A 13,160-nucleotide genomic window follows, 5' to 3' on the forward strand; every position below is an offset into this window, starting at 1 on the left:
GGAAGCTGAGAAGGCGAAGCTCACTTCCGGCGGAAGGAGGCTTTCTGACCCGGGATGGAGGCGACGGAGGAGCTGCTCTTGGGGAGGGGGAGACTGCAGTTAGGTGAGTGACTTGCGGGTGTTTCCGACCCTCCGCTCTGCTCTGGCAACCCCGGACGTTCTCTGGTCAACTCTTTCTTCCTTGACCGGTTTCATCCCGAGCCTGGCGTCCCCCTCCGGTGCCCTCCGAATAATCGCTGGGGCCTTCTTAAGAGCCCTCAAAGCGGAGGGCTCTCTTGGAACCCTTAGAGATCCCTCAGACTCCTAAAGCCTAGCTGGACCTCGCGTTTCCTTCCTCACCCCACCTTTCGGCACCCCCACCACCTTTTGGGCCGCTTCCTCTCTCCCCGCAGCCCCCGATCCACGCCTGGGCCCGGAGTCGGGATGGAGCCCTCCCAGCGAAGGCTGTGCACCGGGACTCAAAGACGTCCCGCCCGGACCGACCCGAGCCATCCTCGCTCTGAAGAGCCTCCCCCGGGGCTTGGCCCTTGGCCCCTCACTCACCGCGGAGCAGCGCTTGGGGGTCTGGTGTGTCGGCGAGCCCTTGCAGCCGGGACTGCTCTGGGGGCCGCTGGAAGAGGGGTCTGTCTCCGAGCAGAAGGGAAATGGAGTGGAACCAAAGCGGAAGGAGGTATTGAGGGATAGGCGTCTCCTCATCATGGTTGAAAATTAGACGTTTCCAGATAACGTTCCAGTTTGTTAGAAGGTGCAGAGTATTTCAAGAGATAGGAGGTGGTTTGTGCCCGGTCTCTCGGGGATTGTTTCCCCTCTCTTGTGGTAACTAAGGAGGTGCAAAAAGTTTTTAAAAGGTAGGTTAGTAGAGGGGACTGACGATCCAGTGGTTAAGACTCTCTGCTTCCACCGCAGGGGGCAGGGGTTTCATCCCTTATCCTCTGGGAACCAAGGTCCCACGTGCCACTGTGGCACTGCCGAAATGTAAAAAAGAAAAGAAAAGGTGAATTAGAGGAGTGTCAGTAGTCCCAAAAGTCAAGAGCAAAGGTTTTTGGAATTACAAAGCCATGGAGTTAAAGCCTTGTCATATAACTAGTTCTGTGCCGTGCCTCATTGAACTCATAGGTAAGTCTTACTGCTTGTGCTGTTCAGTTTAGTAATCCTCCACACGACTGAGCGGCTTCACTTTCACTTTTCACTTTCATGCATTGGAGAAGGAAAGGGCAACCCACTCCAGTGTTCTTGCCTGGAGAATCCCAGGGACAGGGGAGCCTCGTGGGCTGCCGTCTATGGGGTTGCCGAGTCTGACATGACTGAAGCGACTTAGCAGCAGCAGCCACACCTTGGGAGGAGGTGAGGGACAGTTTTTTGGTTTTGGCCTTTATTGAATGAAAACTCAAACAGCGTAGTCCTGGAGCAGCAGACCAGCGACAATTAACCTCCCAGGGACTTCATCTTAGATCTGTCTCAGGAAAGCTTCCATCAGGGTTTGTTGTTGTTGTTGGTTTCACCCTGGCCCCTCCAGCACGTGGGAGAAGGACTTTTATTGGTTTATTTCAGGACGTGTCACTAGGCTCATGGGGAGACGTGTGTGCTTGTGAGCAGAGTGCAGGCTGGACTAGGTAAGTTACAGGAGAGTGTGTAGTGGAGATGCTCCTCTGGGGCCTGGTGTAGTGGCAGGGGGTGGAGCCGGAAGTGGTCTGTAAGTCCCACCCAGGGATCTTTTGCAGTGAGTGTTCCCAGAGGCACGGGGTCCTCTAGGACTCAGACTGTCCAGGAGCTGGGGCTTTCAGGGAGGGCCGCTGGAAAGGGAGCTCCTGGGCTAGCCCGTGCTCTGCTTTGCAGTTTTGTGCAGCTGGGCAGGCTGGAGGGCGAGGGGAACGTGGCCCCGGTGCGGATCGGCGAGAGGCTGCACCTGCGGGTGTCCCGGCGCGTGCTGCCGGGCTTTGAGCTGCGGCTGTGGCCCCAGCTTCCCTCCGAGGGCCCGAGCCCCCCCCAGCCCAGGCTAGAGGAAGCGTCGTCCGCAGCAGTGGTGACAGAAGTGGAGTCTGCCTTGCGACAGGAAGTGGCCTGCCCTGGGGAGGATGCAGCGGAACCTTGCCCAGGTATGTGCCAGATAAACGCTGGCTTCCCACGTTTTCACCTGAATTACCTGTGTTGATAAGATAAAGCAGAGCTCACGGTGTAAGCTGGCAGGGGAGAACAGTAGCTTTTCTGAGGGGAAAGGGCAAAGCCTGGATATTTGTTGAAATTTGAAAGTGTGGTATAAGGTGGATTTTCCAGTATGGGATAGGGGTGGGGTATGATCAGGCTTGGGTTAAGGATCATGACATAATGACAGGGGCTTAGGATCATGGAGGCAGCAAGACTAGAATTTTCAGGTGAGAGGTTTAAGGAGTTTGGGGATGTAAACTCACTGGCTGCTCTTTTTGATGAATAATGAGTCTTTTCCATGGAATGAACAGTATAGTTGACTCTTGAACAGCACAGGAGTTAGAGACATTGGCTCCCTCTGGGCAGTCAAAACTCTGAATACAACTTACAGTTAGACCTCCGTATCCAAGGTTCCGTATCGGTGATTCTGCTTTTATAGAGTCATCTACTTGGGACTGCGTAGTGCTGTGGTTGAATTTCTGTTGAAACAAATCCACGTATTAGTGGGCCGTGCAGTTCAGAGCTGCGTTGTTCAAGGGTCAGCTGTATAGATGTTTGCATGTTTTATCTTTCTGAGTTAAGTTTCCCAGAATAGTAGGGTTACCTGGATGAAGACAGCAAGCTGTGTGTAAAGTTCCCAATTTTCTTACTTTTTTTTTCTGTCTGGGCTGGGGATGTGGGTTCCTTTATTTTCAGAGGAGCTAAATTGAGGAGGTGGTGGTCTCAGCTCATCAGAAACGCCTGCCTGTACCGAAAGGGAGCACGAGGGCACTCTGGGATGGCCTTCTCTAGGAATCACTCAGATGTCTAGAACACCGCGGTTCTCGGGAGAGTCTCCCCAGAAGGCCCCTGAGACTGGCCAGAAACAGAGCGCGTGGCTCATGCTCCAGGGAAGAGTCAGTGTCATGGCTCCCTCCGTGGTTCAGGGGCGGAGGAGGAGAAGATGTATTCTTAGAACTTCCTGGTGAGACCACCATGACCACCTGCTACCGTCTCTACTAAGCCCAGCACCCTTCTCTTGCCTTGCAGATCCCGGTCACCAGTCACCCCCCAGCATCCAGGCAGAGAGTGTGGTGAGCCCTGGACTTACGCCCCAGACCCAGCCCCCGGTTCCCAAGGAGAACCAGCCACTTGGCCCGCTGCCTGCAGATGACAGCGTGGACGAGGAGGACCCGCCCCAGACCCAGACGCCACCTGAGCCTCAGAGCAGCTCCGCTCCCCAGCAGGGCCCTGCGAGGGGTGAGGCCAGTTCCTCCTCTTCTGACAGGGCCCCCCAGCTGTGTGCTCACCTGGTCAAGAAGTTGCGGAGCCCCAGCGGTCAGCACCCACCCAGAGCGAAGACCTCAGAGCCCGGGGCCCAGGCGACTGGAGAGCCGCAGCGCCCTGGCTTCCCTGCACGCCTGCGGAGCCCCCCTGGCCCGGCGGGAGGCTCCCCAAAACAGGGCCGACGGTACCGCTGTGGGGAGTGCGGCAAGGCCTTCCTGCAGCTCTGCCACCTGAAGAAGCACGCGTTCGTGCACACGGGCCACAAGCCCTTCCTTTGCACTGAGTGCGGCAAGAGCTACAGCTCAGAGGAGAGCTTCAGAGCCCACACGCTGGGCCACCGCGGCGTGCGGCCCTTCCCCTGCCCGCAGTGCGACAAGGCCTACGGCACCCGGCGGGACCTCAGAGAGCACCAGGTGGTCCACTCCGGCGCCCGGCCCTTCACCTGCGAGCAGTGTGGCAAGGCCTTCGCCCGCCGGCCCTCCCTGCGGCTGCACCGCAAGACGCACCAGGCGGCGGCGGCCCCCACCCCGTGCCCCTGCCCGGTGTGCGGGCGGCCTCTGGCCAGCCAGGGCTCGCTGCGGAACCACATGCGGCTGCACACGGGCGAGAAGCCCTTCCCGTGCCCACACTGCGGCCGTGCCTTCCGCCAGCGGGGCAGCCTGCGAGGGCACCTGCGGCTGCACACGGGGGAGCGCCCGTACCGCTGCCCGCACTGCGCCGACGCCTTCCCACAGCGGCCCGAGCTGCGGCGCCACCTCATCTCCCACACGGGCGAGGCCCACCTGTGCCCCGTGTGTGGGAAGGCGCTGCGGGACCCGCACACACTGCGCGCCCACGAGCGTCTGCACTCAGGGGAGAGGCCCTTCCCCTGCCCGCAGTGTGGCCGGGCGTACACGCTGGCCACCAAGCTGCGGCGCCACCTCAAATCCCACCTGGCCGACAAGCCGCACCGCTGCCCCACCTGCGGCATGGGCTACGCGCTCCTACAGAGCCTCAGGCGGCACCAGCTCAGCCACCAGCCCGGGGCCCCCGCCAGCCTGCCCTGCGAGCCGCCCGCCACATCCGAGCCCACCGTGGTGCTCCTGCAGGATGCAGGCAGCGAAGGGGACGGCACCCCGGCCCGGGACATCTTCGAGGTCACCATTTCCCAGAGCCAGGAGAAGTGCTTTGTGGCGCCTGAGGAGCCGGGCCCTGCCCCCGGCCTGGTGCTCATCCACAAGGACCTGGGCTTCAGCACCTGGGCGGAGGTGGTGGAGGTGGAGACGGGCAGCTGACAGCCTCGCCTTACCCCACAGAGCTCTGAGAGAGGCTCGGGTGTCTGAGCGTGGGTGTGCTTCCTCTCTGGGCTCCCGATAGAGGCCAGTCTGTGACAAGCAGGTCAGGGACTTCCCTTCCTGTTTCCAGACAACCACATTGTTCCCCAAGACCCTCAATAAGGTGAACCACTTACGGATCTTCTGTGAAGTTTTCCTGTCAGCCCACAGGGGGCTTGTTCTGCCCGCCTCCCTGGGAACTCCTCGAGGTGCCTGTTTGATCATTGCGGAGGTGGTCCTGCCTGGGCACGTAGTACCAGGTTCTGTCTCTCCCACCCAGCTCCCCGAGGGACATCTGTGTACTTCTCTTTGGTCCTAAACAGGATGACTCTGAGGGTTAAAAGGCCAGAGAGACTTGGCTCACTGCTCACAAGTCTCTGGGTCAGACTGAAGGTTATTCTGGCAGCTTTTGTCCCTACCTAAGGGCTGTGAGGGTGGCTTTTGTTCTGTGCTGAGCTCACCAGGTGTCTGGGGCCAGGTCTGCACCTTCTGTGCGTCTGGCCAAAGGCAACTCTGTGGAGGGAAAGAGCAAAGAACGAACATGTGTTTTGAATCAACACAGTGGGCCTGGCCTGCCCGAGTTGCTGGGGACGCGGCTGTGAATGAGGCACAGGCGGCGCGCTTTGCAGAGCACGGGTCTGCAGGAGCGAAGAGCACTGGAGGAGTTCAAGGAGCAGTGCTTCCCAGTGCTGTGAACCTGTTGAATGGGGTGGGTCAGCTTGGCATCAGGGAGGGCGCCCACAGGAGATGATAATAAACACCCTTCTTTGTGGGCCAGTCCGTTCTGTGAGTTTACTTATATAACCCTCACAGCAGTCCGGTGAGGTAAAGCGGAATGAAGAGCTTTCAGCGTCCTGCCCAGAGTGACAGAGCTGAGATTCAAACCCATGGAGTCTGGCGCGGGAGTCAGGCTCTTGCCCTCCACGCTCTGCTGCCCTGCATTTCAGCTGCCATGTGGTGGATGAGTCGGTGCGGGGCAAGGTGGGCATGTGGGGAGCTGGTTGTGAAAATACCCTGGTGAGGGTCTGGGGCGTGAGCCCCTGAGACCAGCGTGGCTGGAACGGAACGAGGGGCGAGGAGGCAGGGCCAGCTCACATGGGCCTTGCTTCGGGAGTTTGGAGTTTATTCTCAGGACGTTGAGGGGCTCTTTGAAGGGTGGTGAGCAGGGGGGTGGGAGATTGGTATTTAAAGAAACCCCTGGAGAGGATGAGTGGGTGAGAGGCAGGTGTGGAAAGTCAGTGAGGTGGCGGGGAGAGTTGGCAGCAGTGGGAGTGGTCACTGACCGAGCAAATGGCGCTTCCTGTGTGCCGGGCGTCTGGGGTAGCAGTAACAACTGTTTCTGTAAAGAGCCAGGAAACAAATACATACCAGGTCACGGCCCTTGCAGCAAAGAGTAACGCAAGGAGGGGCTGGAATGGGGAGCGAGACTCCATGAGGGTGATCAGGGAAGGCCTCCAGTAAGTAGACAGACCACACCGTGGAGAGGAGGGAGCCTGTCTGCAGACAGAGCCGGGCTCCAGGCGGAGGGAGCAGGGCCGCCAGGGCCCAGCGAGTTCAAGCAAGAGCAAGGGCCAGCGTGGCCCAGGCAGGGTGAGGAAGGAGACGGGCTGGGCAGCGACTGTAGGTGGTGGCCAGGGCTTGGGGTGACATGTTCTCTGGAAGGTAGAAGCGACTGAATTCAGAGAGGGAGAGAAAGCTCTGGCTCCCACTTTCTGACTTAGGAAGTTAGGTGGCCCTGGGGTGGGAGCAGGACAGCTGTGATGTAGGCTGGGCTGGGCTGGGTTGAGGAGATTGCCAGTTAGCAGAAATGGCACCACCTGTGGGGAGAGGGGAAGCCCCGCAGGAGGGACTAAGGCAGCCTCTGATGAAACCGGAGAACCTGGCATGTATGAGTCATGGAAACTGATGGAAGAGCATCTTGGCAAGGAGGAAGAGGAGGGCGCCGATGGCTGTGCCTGTTGAGAAGGTGGAAATTTGCAGAAGCTGCCAGTGAGCTGAGTGAGGGCAGCTGGAAGCCAGACTGGAGACTGCTCTGAGAAGGAGGAGACAAGAGAGACAGGGAGCTCACATTCTTGTTCCCTCCTCCTGGCCTGCAAATTGGGTGTTGTGCCCCCCATTTCACAGACAAGAAACCGATTCAGAGCGGGGTAGTCCCAGCCGAGACCAGTCAGAGCCAGGATTGCAACGTGGCATGCCCTCCGGCTCCCCATCTCTTGATCATGGCGCCACAAGCAGCCGTGTGTCTCCTGCTTAGCCACTGACTCATTCATCCACCCACCCAGCCTGAATAACTTCTTGGCAGAGCGTCATTCTGAGATTGTCCAAGGAGAGGGAAGACATGGAGAGACGGTGACGATCTGCGGAAAGCAAGCCCACACCATCCAAAACCTGAAAAACAGCTTCTAATAATAGTTTTGAGTCAGCCAACCCCCTGACTTAGCCTGGTAGGTCTTATTCTTTTCCATCTGCAGTTTTGGGCAGGTCATTCCAACTCAAGTGACCACTCAGCTGTGTCTAGCCAGTGTTAGGTAACCTGGGACATGACTATCGCTTGAGATTGAACTGCGGGGAAACAGGGGTACTGTGGATTGCTGGGAAGGCCCGTCAATCCCCACAACCATCCTCAGGCCAGAAGCTGGGATGTTTATCTCCCACTTTGGTACATCCTCACACAGATGGGGGCCTTTTCTCTGCACTGATTGTCCCTGGAGATGCAGAGCAGTGTCAGATCATGTCACCAAATTCAGAGGCACCTGGATTAGCAGCCTGTCCTCAGAGCGCTGACGGCTGAAGTGGGAGTGGGTGTCAAAGAGCATCATCCAACTTCCTCCCATTTCAGATAAGACAACAGAGGCCAAGAGAGAAGTCCCCCATGGAGGCATGAGACCAGTGAAGAGAACCAGGACGGCCCCAGGCCTTCTGAAGCCCACCTCAGTGCTTCTCCAATGGAAATAAAATGCAGTGACAGTTCTTGGGAAAACATCATGGGAATATGGTTTGAGAAAATATCCCCTCCCACATACCAAAACAGTTCCTGTGTGATTACAGTGTTCGGAGTCCTTTATTCCCTACTTCTCTTCTCCATCCACTGATGGAGTCACTTTGAGCTGTTTGGTGTACTTAGCACCGAATGTGAATGCTGCTGCTTGCTGTAGAGCAAAGTTGCAATGAAAATGTTGCTGGAAGCTTTTTCACAGATCGAACCACGCAGTGTGTACAGCTGCTGAGCAAACATCAGAAAGGGCGGGAGACAAGGGGTCTTTTATCCTAACTTGCAGCTTTAATACTGTCAGAAAAATCTTCACAATACAATAAAATTTGATTCGTGGACTAGACAAGTCCAGGTGTGGATCACAGCTTCACCCTGAACTAGCAGCATAAACTCAAGCAAGGTACTTCTCCGTGCCTCTGTTTGCTCATCCAGGAAATGGGACCAGCCGTAGTACCTGCCTCATCAGTACTACATACCTGGCACATGCTGAGCACCTAGTAAGTTGCAGCTGGTTACTAATAGTATTGGAGGGACTTCCCTGGTGGTCCAGCGGTGAAGACTGCACTCCCAATGCAGGGGTCTGGATTCCATCCCTAGTCAGGCAGCTAGATCTTGTGTTTCAGCTAACCAAATTTAAAGAACAGTGTTGGGCCCAGCCCCCTTACCTTGAGGACAAGGTTGAGGTCCACGTTGCCTGTAGGTAATGCTTGTTTAGGTCAGCAGCACTCAGTACTTCTGTGTTCAGGTACTCGTCCTGTGGGTATACAGTCATCCCCTCCTCCCCCACCTTGGTTTCACTTTCTATGGTTTCAGTTACCTACAGTCAACTCCCATCCAACAGCATTAAATGGAAAATTCTGGAAATAATTTGCAAATTTTAAGCTGTGAACTCATTCTAGGTAGCACAGTGAAGTCTCTTGCCCTCCCACTCTTCGTCCAGTGTAGACGACCCTCCTGTTAGTATAGGAAAAAGCAGTATGGACAGGCTTCAGTACTATCCATGGTCTTGGGCATCCGCTGAGGGTCTTAGAATCCCCTTCGGATAAGTGTGTAGTGCAGTTAGGCTGTACCCTGCCAAACTGTCAGGACGGGGTCATATGAGAAGACCGATCGCCCAGGAGGCGGGAGGCAGAGCCTGGTCCTCGCTGGATCACCACCTCTCTCTAAGACCTTGACCATTAGCTTCCCAACTCTGAGGCTCCCTTTCTTCAATGACCTGGGAAACGACCAGATCAGTGGATCCCAATGTCAGCTTCATCATGAAGCCTTTTTTGGCTCGCTTTTTCTTCTGTGGGTCTTATATTTTTTTTTAAAAAAATGTAAGAGAAATTGATTTATATTTTTTGCAAGAAAATAGAAAACTGCTAATCAGCTTAAGGAACAAAAGACAAGGCAACCACTAAAAAGATATAATTTCAACCAAAAGGGGGAAAATTCCTTTTTTATTTTTTGGCCCCACCATGTAGCTTACGGAATTTTAGCTCCCCAATGAGGGATTGAACCGGGGTCCTCGGCAATAAAACCTTGAGTCCTATTCACTGAACTGCCAGGGAATTCCTGGGGAAAAACATAAAAATTACTTTTATAATTTTTTGAGTTTTTTTTTAATATGCAAAAACACAGGCCACCATGTGGTACATGCCCAGAGGCCTAGGTTTCAAAATGTCTGGATTTAGTAATATCTGATCTTTCCGGCTCTGAAATTCTGTAATTCTATTGTAATTACAATTCTGTAATTGTCCTGGAACACAATTTGGCTGTTTTCAATGATTATAGAGCTCTACTTTACGGCATAATGTTGGCTTCCCCCATGGTTTTTTTTTGATGCCAACATGCAACCCTTCATTATGGCCTTGTTCTCAAGAGGAAAATTCAACCTGCTTGAAAGGTGCAGGTATGTGTTTGTGGTAAAAGCAGGAATGACAAGCTTAACTGTAGGTACCTCCTGGCCCCAGAGAATTCCAGGGAAAAGGTCCCTGGAGGCTGGGCGGCTTGTGGTGGGCCCTGAGGCTTGAGCCTGTGCTTGATACATGGGGGCCCTTCACCCATGGAAGTGCCACCCTGTCCCTCAGAATTCTCGGATCCCCCCAGAGCCACATTCACAGAGGGGTGCTCTCCCCCGGTCCTCTCCACAAAATAAAGAGTGGGTGCAGCTTGTGTTCACTCAAGAGAGCAGGGAGGCTGTCCAACTAGGACCCACTTGATAATCCCTGCCTCCATTTCTTAAGGAATTAAGTCCACTTTCATCATGAACGTTTTCAGACACAACACATGTAAAAGAATAATGTAACAATCCCTACCACCTAGATTTAATGATCATTAACATTTTGCCCTGCTTGTTTCATCTGTTTATTGTAAATTCCTACATATAATCTGTAACTTACAAGGATTTAAAAGCACTATGCAGCAAACTAAAAATAACTCTTCCATAGCATTGCATATCTAACCTATGTTTAGATTTTACTCGTCCAAAATCAGTCTTTTACAGTTGACGTGTTCAAAGGTCTGAACCAGTCATGGTCGTTCTGTTCCCTTTGAGCGTTTGCTGTTAGGCCTTTTCTCATGCTTCTTTTCTGAATGGTCTTTGCCACCCACCCCTTTCCTTTCCACATCATGAATTTGTTAGAGAAACCAGGGTCATTTGTCCTGTCAGATGTCCCTCCTTCCTCGTGGTCAGTGTCTTACTCACTCCTCTGTTGTCTGTCCGTCCTCTAAACTAGTAATTAAATCGGGAGGTTTGATCCAGTCCAGGTTCACTCCTTTAGGAAGAACCCTTCATTGGCATCATTGTGGATTCCTTGTTGCATCATATCCCGTAATCCATGCTGTCTATTGAGTGCTTATTGTGCGGCAGGCCTTGTGAGACTTTACAAACATAACACGCTTTGGGGAGTAATTTAGTTTTTACTTCACAACAGTAAACTGAATCCAACTAGGCCTGGAAGGAGACAAGAGGTATTTGGAATTCAAAGAATTACAGTGAGAGCACAGACACAGCAGGATGTGAGCGCTGGGAGGTGGTCTCTGCAGGGACAAGAGGGACCATGGAGATAAGATAAAACACAAAATCAAGTTGATCATAAAGGGAATTCCCTGGTGATCCAGGGGTTAAGACTCTATGCTTCAATGTAAGGGACGGAGGTTCAAGCCCTGGTTGGGGAACTAAGATCTCACATGCTGGGTGGCATGGCCCAGAAAATACTACCAAAAAAAAAAAAAAAAAAATCAGAATGGCTGAGAGTCTTCTTGCTGGTCTTGCCATCCCTGGCTCCAAGTGCTCATGGCCTCCACAGTATCCACACCGTCTGTCTCCTGACCAAAGAACCCAGTCTGGCCATCCAACCCATCGTTCTTAACTGTGCTGACAACCAACCGAACCATTTGGGTTGGGTCCCGCGTTTGCCAAGGACCAGATGTCTGGACATGCTCAAAGTGAAGTTCTCGTCAGAAAAGTTGTCCCCTCTACATAGACATGGCCATGGGGGTTATCGCGGCTTGTAAATTCATCATCCTGGTTCATAAATCCAGGAACAAGCCTGGGAAAGCAGGAATCCTTATAACCAAATCTCATGTTTTCTCCTTGGGAACATCGTCTGAAAACAGCTCCAGGAAGACATGGCCAAGCCTTGCCCCCGCACAGCCGTGTCTGTGCACAAGCGTGCCATGGCTTGCCCCCGCACAGCCGTGTCTGTGCACAAGCGTGCCATGGCTTGCCCCCGCACAGCCGTGTCTGTGCACAAGCGTGCCATGGACTTGACGAGGCTGCAGCTCCAAAGAAGAGCCTGTGGAGAGGCCAGTGTGACCTTAAGCTTCTCAACAACAGCCTTGCAAAGTGAATGTTGTTGCATTTCTGGTTTTACAGGTAGTGAGCCCCAGGACCAGCCTCCCAAGCCAGCACTCTCCTGCATGCTGCGGTACTTGGCTGTCAGGACGGGGTTTCTGACAGTGAGGGAACCGGCAGGGCAGTCAGTAGCCCACGCTCGGCCGGAACTTGCAGGGGAAGGGGGCCTGTTGTGTCCTGGCCAACACCCTCTCCTCCCACTCAGGTTGACTCAGCACTGGCCCAGGCTGCTGCTCAGCAGAAGGAAGAGCGCCTGCCTTCGAGCAGGAAGGACGAGGACTTTCCTGGTAGTGCAGGGGTTAAGACTCTGCGCTTGCGGTGCAGGGTACACAGGTTTGATCCCTGGTCTGGGAAGTTCCGCATGGCCACAGTGAGGGGGCGGGGCCCCCTTCAAAAAAAACACAGGAAGGATGAAACTACATCCCTCTTCAGCTCTACCCCCTTCCCTACTCGTATGGAGATTTTAAAGAAATTAATGAGGTGAGATCTTTTCACCATTCCACTACAAGACAGAAAAAAAAAATGGAGTAGGCTCAACATCATTAGTCAACAGGGAATACAAATTAAAACCACAACGAGACATCGACACATCCCTCAGAATGGTTGCTGTGAAGTGGAGAGATGAGCTGGTGTGATAAGAGCCGCTGAAAGTCTTCAGACTGGTGGGAGTATAAACCAGTACAACCACTCAGGACGACTATTTATCAAAGTGTCTCAGTCAAAACAAATGCCTGCCTTGGGACCCATCCTGGATCTTCTGTATGCAACAGAAATCAGTGCTCATCTACACCAGAGACCTGTACCCGAACATCCACAGCAGTACCATTTGTTATAGCCCCGCATGGAGGCCTAATTCTGGCCCCTCTGTCCTTGAGATTCTCCAGGCAAGAATGCTGGAGTGGGTTGCCATTTCCTTCTCCAGCGGATTTTCCCAACCCAAGGATCGAACCCGTGTCTCTTATGCGTCCTGCATTGTCAGGTGGGTTCTTTACCACTAGCACCACCCAAGAAGCCCACCAGGTGAATGTGTAAATGAAATTGCAATATTCATGCAATGAAATATTACACAGCTTTAAAAGGAGCAGATTGCTGATATACGCAGCGGAGGTGAACCTCAGAGACGTGCTGAGTGAGAGAAGCCAAACAGGTATATGCTGGTGGTTTCGGTTTATATGAAGTGCAAAAGTAGGAACACTGATCTATGGTAATAACGATGGTGGTTAGAGTAGTGATTATCTCAGGAATGACTCAAAGGAGTCTGTTGGGGGCTGGAAATGTCCTCTTCTTGAGTTGGTGGTGGTCACGTGAGTGTGTGTATAATAACAGTTTGAGTGAAACGCTGTGAGTTGTTTCAACATTGTTGTATTCAAGCTAAACCTCAGTTTTTAAAATACATAGAAAAGTAGGAATGAGTGCGTGTATAACGTAAATATATATATACAGTGGAACGGGGCCACCCAGGAGTTGAGCTGACTCCTTTGAGCCCTGGTCGCTAGTTCCCTGCCACCCCTCCATCCCCCGCTCTGCCCTGGGCCTCTCCCTGCGATCTTCCCACACTGGACATGACCTCAGTCCAGACCCCAAACGGCTAGGCCCAGAGGAT

The 13,160-nt window shown here is 53.6% G+C and overlaps 1 protein-coding gene across 1 annotated transcript; it reads left to right on the forward strand.

The window, feature by feature from the left end:
• The first annotated feature begins 54 nt into the window (after nucleotides 1-54).
• Nucleotides 55-5,501, forward strand: ZNF408 (zinc finger protein 408). The gene is made up of 5 exons (NM_001193157.2): nucleotides 55-103; nucleotides 393-670; nucleotides 1,552-1,613; nucleotides 1,837-2,096; nucleotides 3,175-5,501. The coding sequence occupies exons 1-5, from the start codon at nucleotides 55-57 to the stop codon at nucleotides 4,683-4,685; spliced, it is 2,160 nt and encodes a 719-aa protein (NP_001180086.2). The 3' UTR covers nucleotides 4,686-5,501.
• The last annotated feature ends 7,659 nt before the right edge of the window (nucleotides 5,502-13,160 follow it).

The sequence above is a fragment of the Bos taurus genome, chromosome 15, assembly GCF_002263795.3.
Source record: "Bos taurus isolate L1 Dominette 01449 registration number 42190680 breed Hereford chromosome 15, ARS-UCD2.0, whole genome shotgun sequence".
Classification (NCBI taxonomy): Eukaryota; Metazoa; Chordata; class Mammalia; order Artiodactyla; family Bovidae; genus Bos; species Bos taurus.